The 26631-nt window shown below is 36.3% G+C and overlaps 1 protein-coding gene across 1 annotated transcript in view; it reads right to left on the reverse strand.

Moving 5' to 3' along the window:
• Positions 1-245: 245 nt before the first annotated feature.
• Positions 246-26631, reverse strand: part of TMTC3 (transmembrane O-mannosyltransferase targeting cadherins 3) — an 83403-nt gene continuing 57017 nt past the window's right edge. Inside the window, exons 7-14 of the mRNA XM_066368671.1 lie at positions 25662-25914; positions 24036-24184; positions 21229-21349; positions 18754-18865; positions 9737-9840; positions 7392-7561; positions 3483-3709; positions 246-1121 (exon numbers count right to left, since the gene is read on the reverse strand). Of these exons, the coding sequence (XP_066224768.1) occupies positions 307-1121; positions 3483-3709; positions 7392-7561; positions 9737-9840; positions 18754-18865; positions 21229-21349; positions 24036-24184; positions 25662-25914 (1951 nt within the window). The 3' untranslated portion in view covers positions 246-306. The remainder of the gene's footprint in view (positions 1122-3482; positions 3710-7391; positions 7562-9736; positions 9841-18753; positions 18866-21228; positions 21350-24035; positions 24185-25661; positions 25915-26631) is intronic.

A 26631-nucleotide genomic window follows, 5' to 3' on the forward strand; every position in this document is an offset into this window, starting at 1 on the left:
ACTATTTTAATTGAGTAGTCAAGCTTACTCTGCTGGAAGAATCTTCCTCCTATAATAAAAGATATAAATTGGCCACCTATAATTTAATATTCCTACTATATTCAGCAAAACTCAGAAAACTACTGCCATATCTTTTATAATACACATACTGGGGTGAGACAGGTCTTTAATAAAAATCTCATTTTGACCCTATTAGAAGCAGCTCATGACAGACTGTTATTAATCTGCTCTTTTTCAAAGCTCCCATAAGCAATCACATGATATAGATCGAAGTTCTTTGAAATTGTTACATAATGAAAAGTAATGCTATTCACCATTTAAAATACGTTCAATCTCTTCTAGCCTTTTTAAAGCAGCAACTCTTTTCTTTTCAATTTCTTTGATTTCTTTTGTTGTTTTGTGAGTGGTCTCTTTGTCAATATTTTCCCCTGATTGTTTGTTGGGTTTAGACTGACTATTATTATCACTTGTTTTTATTACCTCTGTGGATCTGGGTTCACTTCTTATTTCTTTTACATTTTTAGTTGGCATTTTGTCTCTGTGTACACCTGCAATCTTCTTAATTGGGAATATTGGTTGTTCAATTAAAGTAGTTGAGGAAATTTTATCCCTAACTATATTCAAATGGCGCTGGATATATTCTTCATGTGGTGCTAATGCCAATGTTTCAAGCAGGCATCTTTCAGCTTTTAATAAGTCCTTCTCCTCAAAATAAACAACACAAAGATTATGTTTTCCTTGCACATTGCGTGGATCCAACTCCAAAATCTTTTCAAAACATTTTTTTGCTCCAAGTATATCTTTCTTTTGATTCATGAGAATGTCTCCCTTTAAAATGAGACCCTTAATATGATCAGGATAGTATTTGAGTAGCTCTTCTAAAACTGGCAAAGCCATTAAGTCCTTTGCAGTCTGAGAGTACAGCAGAGCCAGATTAAATAAAGCACTTCTGAAGTCAGCTTGTAATTTTATGGCTTTCCTCATCCACATCTCTGCTTCACTGTCCTTTTTGTCATCCATGGCGAGCATTCCCAGATTGAAATAACCGTTAGCATCCTGCGGCTCTTCACTTAGATAGCTCAGAAGTCGTTTTCTAGCTTCAGGCCTGAGTTTAACTTCGCCTATGAAAAAGAATTTTTTTAAAGAAAAAAATTATATTGTAAGCAAATAAATTAACTCGTAGGGATAAAGCTATACTTTATCTAGTTAGATTACAAAAAGACGGCATCAAAATGTAATTGCTGTACCTAAATCACAAAAAGCAGAAAGCAAAACCTTCAAGTCTTCATAGGAAAGACTGTTTTGAAACACTGAAATAATAGCTCAAGTCCCCTCCTTTAAAGCAGTGAGAGTGCCTCAAGAACCAAAAGGAGCAAATATCTCCTTATAGTTTAGAAGCTAACAGGGAGCAGCAGAGGAGTAGAGAATTAAGGATAGGAAAAGGCCTGACATTTGCCAGCACACATGTATTCAGTTTTGATTCTGTTAACATTGTGACTTCATACACTGAACAAATTATTTAACTTCTCTGGATTAATTTATGAATTTTCTTAGAATTATATAATACATGTAAAAATGCTTAGTAAACATTAACTATTATTGGGTAAACAAATGTTCCAGTCATACTAAATAAAATTTTTGTATGTTAATTCAAATTCTTTAGGACATTTCAAGGATAAGAAAAACCATTAAATATAAAGTTTGTAAGTATAAATATAAATTAAGATTTAGTAAACAAATATTTATTGAGATTATTGCAAATGAATACACAATAATTCAAGTTCTACAACTATAAACTTTAAGGGACAATCTTATGTTGGATAATAGGCCCTTTCATGATTACTAAGGTTAGCTAACTTCACAAAAATATTAGCTCTTCTCTAAATTTATACTTTTTGAATACCAGGCATAAAGACCTCCCTATAGCCCTGGATGGTTGGCTCAGCGGTAGAGCGTCGGCCCAGCGTGTGCAAGTCCCAGGTTCGATTCCTGGTCAGGGCACACAGGAGAAGTACCCATCTGCTTCTCCAACCTTCCACGTCTCCTTTCTCTCTATCTCTCTCTTTCCTTCCCATAGCAAGGCTCCGTTGGAGTAAAAGTTGGCCCGGGCACTGAGGATGGCTCTGTGGCCTTTGCCTCAGGTGCTAGAATGGCTCTGGTACAATAGAGTAATGCCCCAGATGGACAGAGCATCACTCCCTTGGTGGGTGTGCCGGATGGATCCCGGTCGGGTGCATGCAGGAATCTGTCTGCCTCCCCATTTCTGCTTCAGAAAAATATTAAAACAAACAAACGAACAAACAACTAAAAAAAAAGCTCTCCCTATATTCTTTTATTTAATAATATGATGGGTATAGAAAACTTGAAAATGAATTAGGAGGTTTAAGTTCCTATCTTGGGACTAATTATTAATATATCTATACAGTGTTGGGGTAGTCATTGTATCCATTTGGTCCTTACTCTCTAATCTACTAAACAGAAAATGGGCAAAAATAAACCAGGTCTTTCCTGCTCTAAAATAAGTAAGAACTTATGATCCATTCATTTTTTGTAAATGTTTTAAAAAAGTAAAAATTAACTATAGAGATTTTCCAAATATAAAAGCTTATAAATCATATACACTGCCTTCTGAATAGTACTAAAACATTATCAAAAATGCTAATTTATCATAATTTAATTTTGATAAATCATAGCAATTACAGGAAATTACAGTAATATCTCAGAAAACAATATAACTGAATATATAATAGTACCAAAAGTATTTGGTCTTATAAATTGAGAAGATAAAAAAATATTATTTTCTAAAATGTACAATGCTCTTGGCTCCTTAGAAATAACTATGGAAAAAATTTTACAAGTTATGATTATTTGAACAATATATTTATGTATGAGATTTTACTTCTGTGCACAAAATGACAAAATAAATTAATAAGGCATCGCTTAATAGACTGCTTGAAAAATTAGTCTTAACATATACCAGAAGAACTTACAATTAGTATTATCTTATGAGTTAGTGCATATTACCTGAGAAGTTTAAGTTAAATGTTCTACATATAAACCATTTATACAGTTTTGATATAAACTATATTTCAAGTTAAGGTTTTACCATATTTCCCCATGTATAAGACGCACATTTCCCCTTGAAAAATTTGGGGTCTAAAAACTGAGTGCGTCTTATACAGTGGTTGTAGGTTTTTTAAATTTGCATTTCCCGGTTTATCGTGCTTGTTTTTGCACTTATTTTTGAAGACAGTGATCCATCAACAGACAGATGAGGACAAGCTAATGGATGGGAGTTTTAACAGTGATGAGGAGTTGTATGAATTTTATGATGAATAAAACTTGAGTTCAATAACTTTATGTAGTACATTTTTTTTTCAAATTTTGGGTCCCCAAATTAAAGTGCACCTTATACATGGGGAAATATGGTATATTTCAAGTTACAATGTGTTTAAATATAGATATATTTTGAGAAAACATACCTGATTCTTGCATTAATATAGCAGAGTTGAATAATGCTAGCTTATGCTTTGGATTTAATTCTAAAGCATAATTAAAGTTTTTTAGAGCTTCACTTGGTTCTTTAAGTTCAATATAAACAATTGCCAAGTTGTACCAAAGATCTGCATTATTTCTGTCCAGCTCTAGTGCTTTAAGATATGCTTCTTTTGCTTGGGAAGGTTTATTCATTTTTAAAAGCAATTCTCCTCTGTGGAAAAATCAAGCACAAGTTTTACTTACAAAATTACCATGCCAGTTTGTAGACATTATTTTTCACAAGTTTTAATTAAGCTTCCACATATTCACAGTTTTCTCTTTTTGCCTTTTAATTAAAACTTTCTTTCAAAAATAACCATCTAGCCAAAGTAATACTAAGAAAAAAAGAACAAAGTTGTATTTATCACATTCCCTGACTTAAAACTATATTACAGAGCTACAATTATCAAAAACAGTATGGATATGACTCTAGATTGCCACTCTTACAAAGCTGAAACCAAGAACATTTTATTCTTTTGTCCAACTTTTTGTCAACCCTTCTCTCCAGATAACACTCAGCATTTTGCTCTGATCCATGGCTGATAACCACAATGTGGGTTTGGTACTTTGCATCTCATCTGCCTCTTTATTGACCTCTGTGTATATTTTCTATCAGGAAGAAGAGGAATTGAATAGTCAAATTCATGCACCAAATTCCATCCTATGCTTCTCAAATCCAGTAAATAATGATACAGCTATCTACTAAGGGAATAAACAATGATACATCTGCCCACTAAAGAAATTATCATGTAACCATTGGGGAAAAAAAACCTTTATGAAGAATCGTAATTACATAAAGGAAATGCTTATGGTATAAGAAAGGTCTCTTCAATAAATGGTGTTGGGAAAATTGAAAAGTCACATGCAAGCAGATGAAACTAGACCACTATCTTACACCATATACAAAAGCTGACTCAAAATGGATTAAAGACTTCAATGTAAGACCAGAAATAATAAAATACATAAAAGAAAACATAGGTGCTAAACTTATGATCGCTGGTGTCAAAGGGGTTTTTGTGAACTTGACCCTAAACTGAAGTAAAAGCAAAAATAAAGGATTGAAACTACATCAAACTAAAACCTTTGCATAGCAATAGAAACAAAGCAAAATATTAACAAAAGAAAATGGCAATTAAGCAAATGGGAGAAATTATTAGCAAACCATATCTCCAAAATGGGCTAATATCCAACATACATAAAGAACTCACACAACTCAACAACAAAAAACAACCAGATTAATACATAAGCAGAGGACTTGATTCGATTAGACACTTATCCAGCAAGATACATAGATGGCCAACAGATGTGTGAAAAACTGTTCAATACACTAGTTATTAGGGAAAGGCAAATCAAAATCCCCATGAGATACCACCTCAAACCTGTCAGCATGGCTATTATAGAAAAGATAAGAAATAACAAATGTTGGAGAGGATGTGAAGAAAAGGGAATCTTCAGTCAGTGTCTGTAGAAATGTAAGTCAGTGCAGCCATTATGTAAAATAGCATGAAGGTTTCTCAGAAAATTAAGACTAAAACCACCATATGACCCAGCAATTTCTCTTCTGGGTATTTACCTGAAAAATATGAAAACATTTATCATAAAGATATCTATATCTCTATGTTCACTGCAGTATTATTTATAACAGCCAAAACCTGGAAACAAAAAATATAAGTGTCCACGGATGGTTTTGATTGGAAAAAGAAGATATGGTATGTATTTTTAAAAAAATATTTTTTATATTATATATTATTTCATATATATTTTTTACATAATTATTTTTATTTTATAAAAAATAATTACTTATCCATGAAAAGGAATAAAATATTGCCATTTATGACAACATGTATAAATCTTGAAAGTATTAAAAAAATGAATGTCAGATGAAAAAGGACAAAAAAGTATGATTTGATTCATACATGGAATTAAACAAAAAGGAACTAATCAAACAGCAAAAACAAACTCAAATATATGGTGACAGAAGGAAACTAGACTTTGGGTGGGCAACAGAGTGTACAGGTTTCAAATTATAACCATGTATACCTGAAAATGAAATGTTACCCCAGTGAGTTTAATAAACTCATTAGTTTGGCAAATTTGGCTTGATACATTCTCAAACATTATTGAAGAAGGAAAAAGCATATTTGACTTTAGTGGTTAGATGTGGGGAGGTATTCAAGAAAGGGGGAGAGAAAAAAAACTCTGTTCTCTGATTATATCTTGAAAGGAGGTACACTAGACTATTTTAGAAAAATGACAGCAACCAGAGTAAGAGATCAATTTGTTAAGAGAACAAATAATAGCATTTGAAGAAAAAATATAGAAATAGTAGTGATTGGGAAATTCCAATATTTTAATCTATGTTAGAACTATTACTATACAAAAAGATAACATTAGAAAACTTTTAAATCTTCTTATATTAAAATCTTCAATGTATTCTTATAAAATGACCATTCATTGGAAAAAAAAAAAAAAGAAAGGAAAAGCTGATCAGGTAAGATAAAAGGGGTATTAGTGCCACCTACAGATAACTTTGAGAAACATTTCTGAAAGTGAAGATTATAGTTTGAAAACTATTTTATAAAGCTTTCTACTATGGTTCTATTTCTTGTTAGAGACCTTAAAACATCATTCTGATTTAAGTATATATATGCAAATCAATTTAAGTAATTATGAGAGTATTTTTATTATACTACTATTCTAAAGTTTCAGTAGAAATGAAGTCAAATGAACTGTTAATATCCTTGATTACAAAACTTCTAGAATGAATGTCCAAAATGTTATCTTTTTATGAGACTGTTGAATAATTTTTTATGTATTAACACATGACAGCTTTTATTTACAGATGAAACCCCACTAAACCTAGTGAATTACAAAAAGTACTGGATTAAGGCACAACAAAGATGGCCTCCAAATAATGACAAGGTTAAAAACTTGTAAATTCTAAATGCATTTTCCCCAAAGAAACCATGTCAGAAATTATGATTATATTTCAAATAAAATGTCAACACAGCCCTGGCCGGTTGGCTCAGCGGTAGAGCGTCGGCCTAGCGTGCGGAGGACCCGGGTTTGATTCCCGGCCAGGGCACACAGAGAAGCGCCCATTTGCTTCTCCACCCCTCCGCCGCACCTTCCTCTCTGTCTCTCTCTTCCCCTCCCGCAGCCAAGGCTCCATTGGAGCAAAAATGGCCCGGGCTCTGGGGATGGCTCTGTGGCCTCTGCCTCAGGCGCTAGAGTGGCTCTGGTCGCAACATGGCGACGCCCAGGATGGGCAGAGCATCGCCCCCTGGTGGGCAGAGCTTTGCCCCCTGGTGGGCGTGCCGGGTGGATCCCGGTCGGGCGCATGCGGGAGTCTGTCTGACTGTCTCTCCCTGTTTCCAGCTTCAGAAAAATGAAAAAAAAAAAAAATGTCAACACACACATGGGAAAATATATCAAGTTCCACCATGTGATACCAAAAATTTATTTTTACTAAGAACTACAAGATTGTTTGTGGTAAAGGCATCAATAAGTCAATTCTCAGTTTCTATTTAAGAAAGCTTCTGAGAATTGGATATAGAAGTACTTATTAGAGAATGGAAGTTTCAGGTGTTTCAAATAAAATAAATTTGATAAGAAGCAAATGAAATTAACTTTTCTTTCATATAAAACCTAAAGTTTGCTATTGTAAGTTATAGACTCCCTTGTCAATTTTAATCAATCAATTACATTTGCTAAAATGGGTGATTTTTTATATTGTTGGTTGCAACTAAAATTACTGAGGGGAAAAAAAACTAATTTAGCCAAAACAGTCAAAATGTAACATGCAGATGTAGCTTCAAGCTTCTATAACGATAGCTTACAGTGAACTACAATACCTGCTAATGTAAGCCTGCTTGAAGTCGGGTCTCATGCTTATCGCTTGTCGATAGAGCTGATCTGCTTCTTCCAGTCGGGACTCATTTACTCGGATCAGGTTGGCCAGATTAATATAAACGTTTAGGTGATTAGGGGCAATTCTGGCTGCATATTTTTTACCAGGAATAATCTGTTCAGAAGAAAAGGCATTTTCCTAATTTGGTATTTCATTACCAAATAAAAATCAAAAGTAAGTAGACCTAGTAGCTTATTTAAAATATACAAAGAACATAAAAAGATAACATTATTAGTTTTACTGCTACTATATTAAAATAAGTCATAAAAAATGTGAAAGCATCTGTAGTCACATGTAAATAAAATATTGATATTTTCTTGCACTAAAGATTATTTTTTATTCATGTCAGCTCAAAAGACTATGATTAGCTTTTCATTTGTTATATCAATTTATGAAGTCATATAAATCAGAATTTTCACGCCAGACCAGAAAAAGAACTCAGGACTCCTTTCTGTCTAGTGTAGTAGTTAAACCAGGCCACTCTCATGTTGTCAGCAAAATAGTTCCTGGTTGTGATAACAGAGCAGTTCATTTTATTTCATAGTTATATTGAAACCTCATTTGTCTGGTGGAGTGAAAAAATAAAATTATCTCATTGATTATTCAAGTTAAGTAAAGATTATTCAAATTTTCAATGAATAGAATAAATTGTATCTGATAAAAATCTATACTGAACACAATTTAACTTTAGAAAATTAGGAATAAATTCTTAAGATATGTGGTCCAACTTTGTTTTTAAAATATTTATCAAACTATCCAATCATTTAATTACTATTATTATTAATATAGTATTAATATATGCTACAATTGAGAAAACTGTAGCCCAGGGGAAACTATTTTTTCCAATGATACATAACTGGTCAAGGACAGAAGCAGACTTTCCAACTTTGACACTATATCGTGATAGCATGTTAATCTTGATTTTTGTGTCATGACCACTGGTGAAGATAATACAGCAATGAGATGTATCCACTTTATTTTATTTTTTGGTATGAACAATGCCAGATTTAGCATTTAATGCACATAAATACAATTCTCTTCATTTAAAGTAACTTAATGAGAACTTATAATCAAGAATATAAAAGTTTCATGATTTTATGAATTTAGTTTTTAAAGACTATACAAAAAGTTTTAATTGAGCTAGAAAAGTAAATGTAATCCTTTATAAAACTTACAAAATAGGCCGGACCAGGCAGTAATGCAGTGGATAGAGTGTCGGACTGGGATGTGGAAGACCCAGGTTCGAGACCCGGAGGTCGCCATCTTGAGTGCAGGCTCATCTGGTTTGAGCAAAATCTCACTAGCTTGGACCCAAGGTCGCTGGCTCGAGCAAGGGGTCACTCAGTCTGCTGAAGGCCCATGGTCAAGGCACATATGAGAAAGCAATCAATGAACAACTAAAGTGTTGCAACAAAAAACTAATGATTGATGCTTCTCATCTCTCTCTGTTCCTGTCTATCCCTATCTGACTCTCTCTGTCTCTGTAAAAACAAACAAACACAAAAACAAAACAAAAAACTTACAAAATAGACGGTTCATTGGACACCTTACTTTTATATAGATAAATTGAAGAAAACATAGGGATTTTCACTTAGATTTATTTCTTTAAGCAAGAGAGAGAGAGACAGAAAGGACAAACAGGAAGGGAGAGAGATGAGAAGTATCAATGCTTCATTGTGGCACCTTAGTTGCTCACTTTTGCTTTTTTTTTTTTTTTTTCATTTTTCTGAAGCTGGAAACGGGGAGGCAGTCAGACAGACTCCCGCATGCGCTCGACCGGGATCCACCTGGCATGCCCACCAGGGGGCGATGCTTTGCCCCTCTGAGACATGGCTCTGTTGCGTCCAGAGCCATTCTAGCGCCTGAGGCAGAGGCCAGAGAGCCATCCCCAGCACCCGGGCCATCTTTGCTCCAATGGAGCCTCGCTGCGGGAGGGGAAGAGAGAGACAGAGAGGAAGGAGAGGGGGAGGGGTGAAGCAAATGGGCGCCTCTCCTGTGTGCCCTGGCCAGGGCACTGTTTGCTTTCTTATACGTGCCTTGACCTGGGGGCTCCAGTCAAACCAGTGACCATGGGGTCATGTCTGTGATCCCACACTCAAGCCAGCAACCCTGCACTCAAGCTGGTAAGCCCACGCTGAAGCTTGCGACCTCAGGGTTTCAAACCTGGGTCCTCTGCATCCCAGGCCAATGCTCTATCCACTGCACCACCATCTGGTCAGGCTATATAATCTTATTCAATATGTGTAATTAGTATACATGATACAATAAAAATAAGTCATGACAACTTACTTGTGGCATAAGCGACTTAGCCATCATGTAAGATTTTTCAGCTTCTTTGGTTCTATTTAAATTTTTGTAAGTTCTTCCTACATTCATGTGGGCACCAATATCATCTAAAATTTTAAAGAAATTATCTGTTAGCAAATACAGTGAATAGAATTCAATGTAAACTATTTAAAAGGATATGTTTATAGCAACAAAAACACTAAGCAAAAAAATGCAAAAGTAGCATTTATCCTTAAAGTTCTTCTGATACAACTTGCTATAATTATGATCAATGTGACATTAACAAATTATTACATAAGTATTACAAAGACAGAAAATACACATATACATGAAAAAAACTATTTGAATGGACCCCTGATGGTTTAAGACATAAGAGGAAAGAAGGAGAAAGTTACATCACTTTTCTTCACTATACTTTAAAACACGATACTAAGGTCTGCTTCCATTTCCTTAATCTCAGAGTTTGGAATTTACATAAAAAATATGGCTCAATTCTAAAAGTAAATGGACCTACAAGTAAAAAGGATCATCATAATTTCTAGAATTATTTCAAGTGTTATAACTAACAGATTATGCACCCATACCCATAGTGGATAGGAGCAAAAGAGATATAAAAAAACTTTGTAATTTTATTTTCAAAAATTTTGTGAATGTGGTTGGAATGCAAGATAATGGAATGTTAGGACTTATATATATAATACTACTTAATATGCAGCAGTCTGTTTCTATGAAATGACTGACAAATTCCTATATAATGTATTTAAAACTTTTAAAATGTTGTATTAAAATGTCAGGAAATTTTGTTCCATTTTCTGAAATGTAAAATCAAATCTTCAGCAAATTTATTCAGGAGTAGAAAAATGTGCAATTAAAATAAGAAGGATATGAAGGTTTAAGATACAATTCCCAGTAAATATTTCAAAGGTCTGGAATAAAGGTAGAAGGAAGGGAGAAGATCTTACATCAGACAAATTTAGGCAACATGAATCTTGACCAGACATGACAAGGTTTCAAATTATGATTACTACTTGCCTGTGACACCGATGATTTTGCAACTGTGGAACAGATCTCTCCCTGCAACTCCCAGGACACATAGGGGCCAAGGATATATATCTTATGCATTCCCCTAGGAGGAGAGTAACAGTCCTAAGGTCTTGCTACATTACATTTCAGGATGGCAATTGTGTGCACTGCACCAAAACTGCCAGGTGCACTACAGGGTTGGTTAGAAAACTAGGGGACAAGACTGGGGGAAGGAAGCTGATTTCTGTTTCTAGATGTATTGCTGAATCTCATGGGGTCTGAAGAGAAGGGTCAAGCCCGCTCCCCCCAATGCTTAGCTAGCCATTCCAAAAAAGGGCTGCTTTTAAAATTTGATACCTTAGCCCCATACAACTCAATCAAAATAGAATCTTCAGAAATAGGATCTACAAAAATGTTTCTGAAAAGTTTAAAAGGTAATTTTGATGAAGAGCCAAGGCTTAAATTCACTGCCCTAACAAGTACACACAGAGTAGGTGTCTTTTCTTCTATATAGCTCAATATTTTTAAATATCAGGTAAATTTATACTATCAATATTTACTATAGAGATCCGAAACTAATAACTAAGATTACATAAAACCTAAAAAAATATTAAAGTGTAGATAAACATAACTATAATTTTGTCAGCTAAGTATTTAAAATGTGACTGAAATCAGTCCCAACCAATCTTACAAAAGCAGTTACTATTTGGGTGAAAAGCTAGAAAAATGGCTACCTGCTGAATCAGGATCTTAGAATTATGTTAAGGAGATACTGCCGTCCATGAATATTTCAGACATTAGAGTATGGCAGCCCCACTTTCTCAAAGAACAAAGATAGCCATTAGATAGGCTTTGGCATCAAAAGGATTCCTTAATACAGCTAATAAAATGACAGACTTAAGTTATAAAGTTTTAGGATTGCAGAGGAGAAAACAGTATTACTGGTAAATTTAATTTGAAGAAACAATAAGAAAAGCAAGCAAGATGTTAAAATCAGTGACATTCAAATGACTAAAAAGCTATAGAATTTCAAACAATCTTGCTATTATAAGTGCACTATCCAAGCCCACAGCAGCATGAATCTAGGGTCCATCTTTAATTCAATGGAACTGAGGACCAGCAAGTATCAGGCAATTCTCCAACAGTGATGTTTATTGAGTTTTCCCACATTAATGGCCCAAGCATCTATGTTGTCTTCTAATATTTCCTATCCAAAAATTGTCCATCAATGTATTTAAAAGGGTAAACTTATAAACACTTGAAAATTCCTAGAAACACTTTAAAAAGTTGTTTTTATCTTGATGGCTTGGCTTCCAGGTTGAATGACAGTTCCTGATATAAACAGTTTCAAAGACTGAACTTAGATAAAAAAAATATATATGTATATTGATTTTACAGCAATAACACACCTTGGAGAATTCTGTTGTTTCTTGAGAAAAACCTATCCTTGTCTTGTAAAGGTGTTTATGGAAACTGTGATTCCAATGGCAAAAATATTCTCTTTGTAAACTAGGATTTTTTTTAAACACTTGTAACCACCAAAACAGAAGCAATTCAGTCATTATTTATGTGATACACATATTGCATGGTCAAAGACTACTGCATAGTTTATATTCTTATTCTAAGTGAGAAAAGTTTTAGACTGAATTTTTTTTTTAGTAAGGTTTTTTATTTATTTATTTTTTGTGGTTTTTTTTTTTTTTTTTCTGAAGCTGGAAACGGGGATAGACAGTCAGACAGACTCCCGCATGCGCCCAACCGGGATCCACCCGGCACGCCCACCAGGGGGCGATGCTTTGCCCCTCCTGGGCATCGCTCTGTCGAGACCAGAGCCACTCGAGCGCCTGGGGCAGAGGCCAAGGAGCCATCCCCAGCGCCCGGGCCATCTTTGTTCTAATGGAGCCTCGCTGCAGGAGGGGAAGAGAGAGACAGAGAGGAAGGAGAGGGGGAGGGGTGGAGAAGCAGATGGGCGCTTCTCTTGTGTGCCCTGGCCGGGAATCGAACCCGGGTCTTCTGCATGCCAGGCCGATGCTCTACCACTGAGCCAACCGGGCAGGGCCAGTAGACTGAATTTTTTAAAAGTTAAATTTATAATGTCATGGATACCTAATCTATGTGATGGTATAGTGTTTCAGGGTTTTAAAGGGTATCTTTATGCTTGTTACTCCAAATTTTTATCTCTAGCCTTGAATATTCCCCTTATCTTCAGACTTATAAATCTGTATCTGTGAATCTAACAAGGACAAAAAGAATCCTGATTCCCCTCCTTATGTGTCATTTCATTTATCTTATCTATGAAGAACACAGCTAAAAATCAAAGAATCTGAGAAGCCTCTCAATGCCAAATTCAATGTTTCCAGTTTATGTACTTTTTCATAATGAATTGTAATAAACCGGTTTACCTGTCTTCCTAGCCCATGGCTTATTAGAAACAGCGATTTTTAGAGTATGGTAGGGAAGTCATACTAAAGGAGATAGGCTCAGTAAGTATCTCAAAAACAGCAAAAAGTGACAATTGACAATGAAAGAAAAAATTATTTTAAAACTAAGTGCTTACACCTGGCAACATCCTGTGATATGCACACTATTCACTAGATAAAATTAAACAGGCATATACACACTCACCTATGCCATTTAATTTAGCCTTTACAACAATGCAATGAAAATAATTATTATCCCAATTCAGAAATGAGAAAGATAAGGCAGAGGGGATTAAATAACATCTTTTAAGGCCCTGGCCGGTTGGCTCAGTGGTAGAGCGTCGGCCTGGCGTGTGGGAGTCTCGGGCTCGATTCCCGGCCAGGGCACACAGGAGAAGCGCCCATCTGCTTCTCTACCCCTACCCCTCTCCTTCCTCTCTGTCTCTCTCTTCCCCTCCCGCAGCCAAGGCTCCATTGGAGCAAAGTTGGCCCAGGCGCTGAGGATGGCTCTGTGGCCTCTGCCTCAGGCGCTAGAATGGCTCTGATTGTGGCAGAGCGACGCCCCAAGATGGGCAGAACATCGCCCCCTGGTGGGCCTGCCGGGTGGATCCAGGTCAGGCACATGTGGGAGTCTGTCTGACTGTCTATCCCTGTTTCCAACTTCAGAGAAATACAAGGAAAAACAAAAAACAAACAAATAAAAAAACCCAAAAAACATCTTTTAAGTCTCAAGGTCCCTGTATGACTGGCATCAAAGATAATCTTGCGGCCCTGGCCGGTTGGCTCAGCGGTAGAGCATTGGCCTGGCGTGCGGGGGACCTGGGTTCGATTTCCGGCCAGGGCACATAGGAGAAGCACCCATTTGCTTCTCCACCCCCCCCCCTCTTTCCTCTCTGTCTCTCTCTTCCCCTCCCGTAGCCAAGGCTCCATTGGAGCAAAGATGGCCCGGGCGCTGGGGATGGCTCCTTAGCCTCTGCCCCAGGCGCTAGAGTGGCTCTGGTCGCGGCAGAGCGATGCCCCAGAGAGGCAGAGCATCGCCCCTGGTGGGCAGAGCGTGGCCCCTGGTGGGCGTGCCGGGTGGATCCCGGTCGGGTGCATGCGGGAGTCTGTCTGACTGTCTCTCCCCGTTTCCAGCTTCAGAAAAATACAAAAAAAAAAAAAAAAAAAGATAATCTTGCTTCTAAAAAACTCCTAGAAGGCATCTAAAAGACTTTACAAAGTACTAAACTACCACTGGCAGTGACTGCTGACTATTGTGCTCGATGATTCGATGATGCAGGGGTATGAAGATGAAGACGATGTCCATAGTGCCCCTAGGGAGCTTCTCAGTAGATATAAATCAATAATTTAAATAAATAAACACAAATAAATATGATATACACTAAATAGAAAATTACAAATTTCACTGGAAAGACAGAAGTAAAACGTTTTAAAGATGAGAAATACAGGAGTTTTTTTAGAAAAGAAGCCATGTGAGATGGGTTATAAAAGGTAGGTAGGATATGGTTCAAGGCCGATGGGAAAGATGGGAGAAGTGAGGAATTCTAGGCTCAAAGAACATAACCAAAGGCCAAGAGATGAGGAAACCCAAGATTCATACCCTGTATTTCTAGAAAAATCTAAATTACATAATGAGCCAGGAGATAAAATTAGAGAGCTAGAGATAAAAATGGATAGCTAGACTATCAGTTATTTTCTTTTTTCTTATTGATTTTAATTTGTTTACACAGATTCTAGTGTTGCCCCGAATACATCCCCCCTCTCCTGTATTCCCCTCAACATCTCCCTTGCCCCCCTCCCCATAACACCCTCTATCAGTTATTTTCTACAAATTTTCTTCAACGTTGTCTAGCTGAAATTTGGCTTTGCCTCGTGGACATGGTTTACACTGTGGCTCATCCAAGCAGTGTCGTGTTCTTTGATCTTGCGCAACACTGGGCCTAGAGAAACTGTCAGTGTCCTCCTTGATCCTTAGCTCTCTAGATCATCCCTCCTCCACCTAAAGTCAATTATCTTTGAACTTCAGGTCATTAAACTCTATTATCTACTGTCCCTCCTTATTGCAGTCACCAATCTTTGGGCACAGCTCCCAGCTCCTTGTCATTCTCTCCAATATTACGGTTGTCAAAAGTCTTAGTGAGTTCAAAATTTACAGAGGAGAATCTGCTACTACGTGATCTTGGTATCTTTTCTTCCAATGATTTTCACCTCCTCTCCCTTTAGTTATTTCATTGGCCACAGTCACAGCTAATGGTAAAAGAGGGGGAAGTGCCTGCCACTCCCTAGTTCTCCAAAGACATTTAGAAATGTGTGAGTGGGGGGTACCTTTTGGTCATCATTCTGAATGGAAAGTAATGATGGCATTTGGTGTGTGCGTGTAAAATTTGATGCATATCCTGAAATACAGTTCGGCATACTTGTACAGTATTCCTATTGAAAAGTATTGATACTCTAGTTAAACTGTACTCAGATACCAACAGGTTTTCAGGTCTTAAATCACTGATCTTATTACCTTTCCTCCATTACCTCACCCTCCCTCCCATCCCATCTTAACTATTTTAGATTCTCTGTTCCATTATTATAATCATCCCTTTAATCCCTTTCTTGATTAGTAATACATGTGACAAAATCTTAATCCTGTTTAACCGAATTTTCCATGTCTGTACCACTGCAGCCATAAAGTAGTAGGAGACAAATATATATATATATAACTGGCTTAATTTTAAGTATTTCTAACCTAGGGTGCTAGAGCTGCTTGCCAATTATACCACATTTTCCAATCTACATGAAAGAGAGGAGAGAGAGAGGCTGGAAAGGACAGAGGAGAAGCATCAGTTCTTTGTTGTGGCATCCAGTTGTATATTAATTGCTTTCTCATATGTGCCTTGACCGGGGGGTGGGGGCTACAGCAGAGCAAGTGACTTGTTGCTCAAGCCAGCGACCATGGGGTCATGTCTATGATCTCACGCTCAAGCCAGCGACTCCACACTCAAGCTGGTGAGTCCACGCTCAAGCTGGATGAGCTGTGCTCAAGCTGGCGATGTTGGGGTTTTGAGCTTGGGTCTTCAGCGTCCCAGGCCAATGCTCTATACACTGCGTCATTGCCTGGTCAAGTTTAGTCTACGCTTTCCTAGATCTTTGTTTCTCAAAGTGTGATCCATGGGCTAAGTCATCTATGAACTTATATAGCAATGCGAAACTTCAGGTTCTACCTTAAACCTCTATAATATAAATCAAAACAATCACCATGCATTACAGGATCTCCAAGTTTATGAAGTACTAACCTAGAAAATTGCTTCACACCTTCTCTTATTGGTAAGAGATCTCCAACACTTCTCACCCCTTCCTCACTCTCTATGGATGAGTTTGTTTCCTATTTCACTGAGAAAACAAGCATAAAAAGGGCAACTTCCAGAAACTTCCAGCATGTCATCTATTCACCTGCCCATATCCATGTCCATATACTGTCTTCCCTGTTACCACTGGTGAGCTATCGATCTTGTGACTGAATGAAGTTCTCAACCTGTGTACCAGATTCTATTTATCTCTTCTCATCTATTCAAGGACACTGACCGTCATCCGTTCCCTCAGCTTGAATCACTACCCTTTCCAACATCAATGCACACATGCTTTGTTTCTCCCATCTTGAAATGAAACAGAAAACCCTTTCATCCTACTACCCTCTCTAGATCCCATAACTAGCACCACCACTCCTTAAATACCTTTTCAAAGAGTTTTCATTACCAGTTACTTCCAATTATTCCTCCTTCACTCTCCTAAACTCACTCTTACAGGCTTTTGTATTTACCAAAATTGCTCATCATGCCAACCACAACTCCACTATTTTTTTAAATCCCATTTCTTTGTATCATCCTCAATTTCTCTTAATGTCTTAATAGTTTTCAGTGTATAGGTCCTTCATATCCTTTCTTAATGTCTGTTCTGAGGTATTTTATTCTTTTTTTGTTGCAATTGCAAAAGAATTGTTTTCTCTTATTTACTTTTCTGAAATTTCAATGGTAGTATAAACAAATGTAATGGGTTTTTGTACATTGATTTTGTATCCTGCAGCTTTACTGAATTTGTTTACTGTTTCTAATAGTTTTCTAGTGGAATCTTTGGGATTTTCTATATAAAGAATCATGTCGTTTGCAAAAAGTGACAATTTTAATTCTTCATTCCCAATTTGGATGCCTTTCATTTCTTTCTCTTGCTGATTGCTCTGCCTGGATTTCTAGAACTATGCTGAATAACAGTATTAAGGATGGATTTCCTGCTTAACCAGTGGTTGCTCAGTGGATAGAGCATCTACTTTGGATGCTGAGGTTCCAGGTTCAAAACCCTGAGGTCGCCGGCTTGAGCACAGGCTCACCAGCTTGAGCATGGGATCAACACGATCCTATCTATGGTCACTGGCTTGGCTGGAGGCCCCTGGTCAAAGCATATATGACAAGCAATCAATAAACTAAAGTGTCACTGTAAGTGACGAGTTGATACATATCATCTCTTTCCCTTCCTCTCTCTCTCCAAAAAAAACCACCACCACCAAACAAACCAAAAAAATAAACAAAAAAAATTCACACACAAAATATTGGATTTCTTTGCCCTGTTTCCTGATCTTACAGGAAAAACATTTGTTTCTTACCACTGAATATAATTTATTAGTTGAGGGTCTGTCATATATGGCCTTTACTATATTGAGATATATACTTTCCTTCTATACCCATGTTGGAAAGACTGGAGAAAAATGAACCCTCACTCACTGCTGTTGGGAATGTAAACTGTTACAGTCAATATGGAAAACAGTATGGAGGTTCTCTAAAAAAATTAAGACTAGAACTATTGTATGAGCCAACAACCCCTCTTCTGAATACCTTCCAGAAAATCTAAAAACAATTTGTAAAGATTATGTACCTTTATGTTCACTGAAGCATTGTTCACGGTGCCTAAGACATGGAAATAACCAAAATGTCTTTCAATAGATGACTGGATAAAGATTTGGTACATATACAGAATGGAATACTACTCAGCCATTAGAAAAGATAAAATACTGCCATTTGTGACAACATTAATGAATCTTGAGAATAACATGCTACCAAAATAACTCATGACAGAAAAAACCAAGAACCCTATGATTTCACTCATATGTGGGATATAAAACTGAAAGCAACAAACGAACAAACAAGACAAACAAAAACTCACAGACACACAACAGGACAGTGCTTGCCAGAGGGAAGAGGTGCAGTGGTAGAGAAGGGTAAAGGAGGTCAAATGTATGGTGACAGAGACTGGACTCTGGGGGGCAAACACACAATACAACAAACAGATGATATAGAAATGTACGCTTGAAATCTATATAATCTTATTAATTAATCTCATCCCAATAGGTTTAATAAAAAATTCCTTAAATATCTTATATAAATATTTCTAACACATAATCAAATTCAAAATAAGCCAGCGTTAAACACTAGTAATATTTAAATCACTAAAAATAAACCCTATCTTATTTTCCTCAAATATAATCAAGCTTTTAAAAAGTGAATAAATTTTTCAACTCATTTTATTAATAATGCTTACCTGGCTGAACTCGGGTAGCCTGTAAAAAGTATTTCAAAGCTCTCTCAAAGTTCTTTTCATTTTCCAGAGCATGACCCACATTATTCCATAATTTGGCATTATTTTTATTTACCTTAAATATATAAATATAGATAAAAATTGGTTACAATTAAAATAATGACTCCAATTAACAAAGATATTTGTTTGATATGCTATTAAGAATGGAATGTTCCACGAAGATGTCCATAAATGGGTGAAGGTGGTCAAAGGTACATACTTTCAGTTATAAGGTAAGTAAGTTCTGGGCATGTAATGTGCAGCATGGCAACTACAGTAACAATACTGTATTGTAGATTTGAAAGTTGGTAAGAGAGTAGATCTTAATATTTCTCCTTACAAGGAAAAATGTAAGTTGATAGATGTTAACTATAAAAAATTTATGCCAATTACATTTCAATGAAACAGGAAAAAAGAAAATCATTCAGATTTTCTCCAAGAAAAAACAGTCTGACTCCAGTTAATACAGAAATGTGTTTGTTATACTACGGGAATAGAGTTTGTTATACCACTGAGATATCCTTGGAGATGAGGAAGAAGCCAAGTGAAAACTTTTTCACCAGACTTACACACCTCCTTTCAACATCAACATACTGAAACCACAGCAGTCTAATTTCACCTATTTTTTTATTAGAATTTTACTAAAAATTTTATCTGATCAAACCATAGTGCTATTTGAAAACTGCTCTACTACTTGTATTTGTTTGGGAGAAATGGTATTTGAACATGAGAATATGTTCAGACATTGCACTAATTACTTATTATTAAACTCGAACCCCGGGGTTAAAGCTCTAATTTGATCTGTGCTTTCAGAGTTCAAAGACAGGAATGGTTTTTTCTGTAGGTAAAGGACAGTACCTAGCTAAGGATCTAGCTACAGTGACTGAGACTATTCATGGGGCTTCACTAGTAATTCAGAACGGTGAATTAATAATAATGGTAATGAGGTTTTATGTTTGCAGACTTCTCAGCTAAAGAAGCCAGTGGAATTACTGAGTGGTATAAGAGGACAGTCATCTGATCTTAAAGAGATGTCAAATCAAGAAGTCACACAGATTACTGGAATGAGGCAGTGATTCAAATAAAGCCAGGCAATTGAGAGCACTGAAATAGCCAAAAGGAAGTTAAGAATTTAGATTTTGTTTTCTTCTTTTCCAAGTGAGAGGAGGGGAGATAGAGAGATAGACTCTTGCATACATTCTGACCTGGATCCACATGGCAAACCCCATCTGGGGCAGATGCTCTGCCCATCTGAGGCCATGCTCACAACTGAGCCATTTTTAGTGCCTGAGGTGGAGGCTCCACAGAGCCATCTTCAGGGCCTGAAACTTATGAGTTCAAACCAATTGTGCCCTTCCTGGAAATTAACCCTGGACATCCACATGCTGCGCTGACGCTCTACCACTGTGCCAACCAGCCAGGGACAGAATTTAGATTTTATTAAGAGAGGCATTGGTAAGGGAACATCTGAAAAAAAAATCTTTACTTTATAACTTTCATAGAAACTATGATTTTTAGAAAAACCTTATTCCTATTTACACTGTCCATTCCATAGAAATGCTATATTAATCCTTGCCAGTTCTTATCTTCCCTATAGTATTATATCCATTAGTTGGTTATCGTCCACACAGGCCGCCACTTGTTGCCATGCATTTTATTTTATTGACTGTAACCTGCCACTCTTTATTTTAAGACTCAACATTATTTTACATAGCATTAAGAAAGAAAAATGCTCACTAATTAATTGTAAGATGCCTTTTCCTATGAGACCTATTGTAATTTCAGAGATGTTAAAAGGTTAAAAATGCATACCTTAAGAAGAAATGAAATGTAGTATTCTTATTTAGAGATTTTATCATTTGAGTTTCTAATGATTGTGTAAAATTTAGGGAATTATTCATATGTGCTGTGGACATAGATACTATTCAGACCACTGGTTAAGGTATATATTATACAAAAAACAAATTATTTTTATTAACTTTGGTGAAGTACTAAATATTGATAGTTAAATGCCTAATTAAAAGTATAAAAGCATCTTGGACATGGTTATTAAAAGTAACTGATGACAGCCTGACTAGGCGGTGGTGCAGTGGATAGAGCGTCAGACCCGGATGCGGAGGACCCAGGTTCGAGACCCTGAGGTTGCCAGCTTGAGCGCGGGCTCATCTGGTTTGAGCAAGGCTCATCAGCTTGAGCCAAAGGTCGCTGGCTTGAGCAAGGGGTCACTTGGTCTGCTGTAGTCCCACCCACCCCTGGGTCAAGGCACATATGAGAAAGCAATCAGTGAACAACTAAGGTGCCACAACTATGAGTTGATCCTTCTCATCTCTCTCCCTTCCTGCCTGTCTGTCCCTATCTGTCTCTCTCTCTCTCTGTCACCAAAGTAAAAAAAAAAGTAACTGATAACATACTTTCCTGTTATTCTGGATAATACATTACCTTCAAAGCTGACATAAACAACGTATATTCAGACTCCCAATCCCAGTTTCTGTGGAGTGTTTTTAAGGCATGAGTGAATATCACCAAAGACAGACAAACCCAGGATAACTTTTTAAATACACTGTTTGAGAGAAAAACAAAACAAAACAAAAAAGATTGCCTATATCACCAAAATCATTTTATTAAGAACAAAGGAAATATGTTAAATATTCCCAATGTCATGTCTGAATTTATTCTAAATAGAAATTATTCTAATAATTATCCAACTTCACAGGGTCCAAAAACAAAAACTTAAAGATCTGATCACTACCTTCCCCTTCAACCTTCAATTACATTAAATATTCCAATATTTAATGCTATTTCAAAAGCTTAATAACAAAAAATTGATAAAACCAGCTTTTAATTATGACTTTTTGTATTTACAGTCCTTTATACCATTCACTACAATTTGAATATCCTTACTTGAGTTTAAAAAGGGGGAGTCTCATCACTGACTACATTTAAAAACATTTATGCTTACAATTACATACCAGATTATTATGAGATTCTTAGAATAATTTTACATTTTAAAGCTAGAATTGTTTAAGTCAGAGAAACTTAACTCTAAAAAATAGATGGAAATTACTTATGCACTTTAGACTAATTATTTGATACTCAATTCCTTATCTACAAAAAAATGATTATATTTCAATAATCCCTATGATCTCATTTAGTATTAATGTTCTCTATGTGTGCTTTTGTCCTGGTAACACAGTTCAATTTTTTTCTTTTTGATAGTTACACTTAACCGGAATAGGAGTGCATGAAGCAGAAAGAACATGGATATAAGAGACATACATTTGAATCAAGACTGTTATTTACTAGTGGTGTGATCTTGCATATTTTATGTAACCTGTATGTTCTTCAATGTTTTTTTTAAAGAAAGAGTAAGGTAGATACAGAGACAAACTTCCACATGCCCCCTGACCAGGATACATCCGGCAACCCCCATCTGGGGCCAGTGCTCTGCCCATATGGGGCCACTTGCAACTAATATTATTTTTAGGGCCTGAGGTGGAGGCTCAATGGAGTCACCCTCAGTGCCTGAGGCTGATGTGCTTGAACCAACAGAACGGGAGGGAGGGGGAGAGAGGGAAGGGAGAGAGAGAGAGAGGGAGAGAGGGAAAGAGGGAGGGAGAGAGAGAGAGAGAGAGACAGAGAGAGGAGGGGGGTGAGGGGGTGAGGTAGAAACGCAGATGGCCACTTCTCCTGTGTGCCCTGACCAGAAATCGAACCCAGGACTTCCACATGCCGGTCGACACTCTACCACTCAGTCTACTGGCCAGGGCCTGATGTTCAATTATAAAATGTGCAAAATAGAGTTAAGGAATGAGTGTCAAGATTAAACGAGAAAACAAATTTAAATGGCCTATTAGGGCATCTGGCACATAACAGACACTAAAAAAACTGGTACTGATTATAACAGGAAATATGGGTTAAAGTTAAGGGAAAAGGTTTGGGAGATCGTAGCGAAAATTCCAGACATAGATGAAATAGATCATCCAGGCAGAACATGCAATGTGAGAAAAATAGCTATGAATAAAACTCTGAGAAATAATATTTAGTGAGCAGCCATAGCAAGAAGAAATCAGAGGAGAGAGCAGAAGTAAACAGATGAGAAAAAAAATCAAGAGAGAGAATTTTTACAGTCTGGAAAATAAATTTTAAATAAAAGCATTGACTGAATTTAGCTACCAGGAAGCAATTTGTTATCTATGTTAGCAGATGATATAGAAAGAAGTCAGAATACTATGGGTTGAAAGGTGATTGGAAGTGAGAAAGAGAAGACAATGACCATTTCTTGTATACATATAGTTTTGACTATTCTATTCCTTAGCTGTTAGTTTAAGGGAATTAGATCATGGTGATTATGAATATAGTAATGACAGCAAACGACAGTATAGTTGTGAGTACACAAAACAGTATTCTTGTATTATTATTTACTAATTATTATATTACTTTCCATATGAACTATAAACCTACTCTCCCCCACCCTGTATTTTACTTATACTAAAAACTCAGTATGGGCCCTGGCCGGTTGGCTCAGCGGTAGAGCGTCGGCCTGGTGTGTGGGGGATCCGGGTTCGATTCCCGGCCAGGGCACATGGGAGAAGCGCCCATTTGCTTCTCCACCCCTCCGCCGCGCCTTCCTCTCTGTCTCTCTCTTCCCCTCCCGCAGCCAAGGCTCCATTGGAGCAAAGATGGCCCGGGCGCTGGGGATGGCTCCTTGGCCTCTGCCCCAGGCGCTAGAGTGGCTCTGGTCTAGGCAGAGTGACGCCCCGGAGGGACAGAGCATCGCCCCCTGGTGGGCAGAGCATTGGCCCTGGTGGGCGTGCCGGGTGGATCCCGGTCGGGTGCATGCGGGAGTCTGTCTGACTGTCTCTCCCTGTTTCCAGCTTCAGAAAAATATAAAAAAAACCCAAAAAACCCTCAGTATGACTCACTTAAGAAGACTATATCTTAGTTCATTGCATATGGAGTGGCAATGGTCATTTTTAATTTTAGTCTCAATAATGTCTTTTTCATTGCATCTGACTCAAAGTTTGTCTCAAGCTGTAAAATAAAATTATATAAATATGAAGAACATCAGATGTAGTAGGTGCTATGAAGCTTTCCTAACTCGAATTACAGAAAAACAAGATTATTAAGATGAAAAAGAGGTATAAAAGTATGACTTATAAAAGTGAACTAAATAAACATTTTAAATACTTAAATATATCACAATTGATTCTATAGTAAGCATTAAATAAACTAATATTTAAATTCACCTTCTGTTTGATATTTTGTGCCATCCATGGGCTACCAAAATACAGAATCCCATGCTAGGGACATACAGGACTCGCTCAGCAACAACAAATCCAACTGGGAAAAAAAGGTTTGATGCAGGAATAAATGGTAATGCCATTAAACAAAGCGCCTACAAAGAAAAAAAGATATTTTATTAAATTAAAAAATATATGAACACTAAAGAGTCAAATCCAAATATTTTGTCATTTAATTTGGAAATGTACGGGTGAACCATTTTTAATATCATAAAGAATATTAATTTAAACATACAGTGTGCAACTTAGGGATAATAACAAAAATGTATGTCAACAAGGTGAAATGAAGTCTTGAATGTTAGAACTTATAATTAAAGCTCATCCAATTAAATTAAAAGTATTTTTTCAAAATCTATCTAAAATACAACACTGATAAGTTTTATACATGCACTAATGCTCATGTGGTAAACTGACAAAAAAGATGTTAATAGGTTTCAACAAAACCCATAAAGTGATAAAATAGCTAAGCACGCCAGTTTTTATATTACTATTTTAAGTAACCACATCATATTGTAAATTGATAAGGTATGCTTCAGTCAAGACCAGATTACTACCTTTATACCTCAGCATTACTCTGCATAATATTCTGACGATTACATACATTTAACAGTAATAAATTTAAGTAGTAAGCTAGTAAACATTTAAGAATAAAACTGCTTCCCTTTAAATCAATCGTCTTTTAGTCTTTTATTCTACGACCTCTAAGAAATTCTAATTAAAATTAAAAATCTCAAAAATGGTTTTTGTTTTTTAATTTAAAAAATGGGATGGTATATGGTTTCCAGGATATAAAGCCATTAAAAAGGTAGGACACAAATAACTAGCACACATAATCTGTGGAAAAAAATAAGTTAGCTTTCATTAGTACATCTGTTTCTATGGACATATGCTTCCATATTTTGTTACACTAATTTGTTTCATAGTACCTAACTGAATAATTTGTTTCTTCAGCTTCCTAAGTTTGAGAGGAAAGAATGTGTTATTAATACTTTCTCCATGAATCACAAATTAATGATTTTCTACTGAGGCAATACTGAATCTGAAAAAAAAAATACTACCATGATACTACTCAGTATCCTACCAATGTATATATCTGAAGAATGATTCTGTTTTTAGAAAGATGCTTTTGAGCCTGACCAGTGGTGGCACAGCGGATAAAAAGTCGACTTGGAATTCTGAGGTCCCAGGATAGAAAACCGGAGGCCACTGGCTTGAGCGCAGGCTTATCCAACTTGAGCACGAGGTCACTGGTTTGAGTGTAGAATCAATAACATGATCCCACAGTCGTTGGCTTAAACCCAAAGGCAGTGGATTAAAGCCAACGGTCACTGCCTTGATCAGGGGATCACTAACTCAGCTAGAGCCCCCTGGTCAAGGCACATATGATAAAGCAATCAATGAACAACTAAAGTGACACAACTATGAGTTGATTCTTCTCACCTCTCTCCCTTCCTCCCTTCCTGTCTGTCTCTCACTAAAAACAACAACAAAAACCTTTTGATGAATTAAAGGCAATCTCTTAATTAATCAATGGAATATAGTATCATCTGAAAAATGAAGACAGTTTCTTACCATTAAAACAGTTTTGGAGGAATCACCAGGGTATCTGAGACTGAATACTCCCAAAGCCCCCAAAAGACAAAAGAAAGTAAATGTGGCAACATTGCGAATATCTAGAAATGACTCTATAAGTGGTATTGTTCCCATGGTCCAATCACAGCAGAGCTCAGAAGGATTTAACAGAAGCCAAGCATTCACAGGAAGGAGGTAGTTAAAAGTTAGCTGCCTTGTAGGAGTTGGGCTTACAGCAGCTGGGTTATCAAATCTGTGTAAAGAATAAAAAGAAATGTTATTCAAACTAAACCACTTTCTAAACATCAAATTTATAACTGAAACACTGAACAGTAATAAAAGTAATATTTTATATGTAGTCTCGTTGAAAAGACAAATATTTTATGAATACTTCAGATTCCTGCCAAAGTTTAAAATAATCTTCATAAAATGTCTACTTGAAAGGAGTGGTAGTTAGGAAGAACTGATAGAAAGGCAAGCAGGTTATCTGTTATTTTATCAGAATTCAGAAATTCATATTATAATGTGATTCTCTGCATAAGTGCTTCTATTAAATGATAACCTTCTGATTAACACTAATAAGAAAAGTTGGGTAAGATTCATTATTGTATGTGATGTATGAATGCTTCTAAGAATATTAACCAATGTTTTTCTAGTGAGAAGTTTCTTTTGGAACTAATAGAGAAACTATCTATCACTATGACCTTTTCCTCTTTGTTTAGACTTCAGAAAGCTAAAAACCAAATTTCCAGCCCAAAGTACTAACTGTATAGGCCTATGTAACATTTCGTTTGTGTTCTTCTTTTTATCCTAGTATATGTTAATATAAACTTATATTACAGTTTATATTTCTGCAGGCCATAATAGATTTAATGTACATTTCATTAATTTAGCTTGTTTATAGAAAACTAAGTAAAATCATTTTTAAAAGTGCAGTTCAAAAGAATAACTTCACTTCTATTTCTTTATG

This window comes from Saccopteryx leptura, chromosome 2 (genome assembly GCF_036850995.1).
Source record: "Saccopteryx leptura isolate mSacLep1 chromosome 2, mSacLep1_pri_phased_curated, whole genome shotgun sequence".
NCBI lineage: Eukaryota > Metazoa > Chordata > Mammalia > Chiroptera > Emballonuridae > Saccopteryx > Saccopteryx leptura.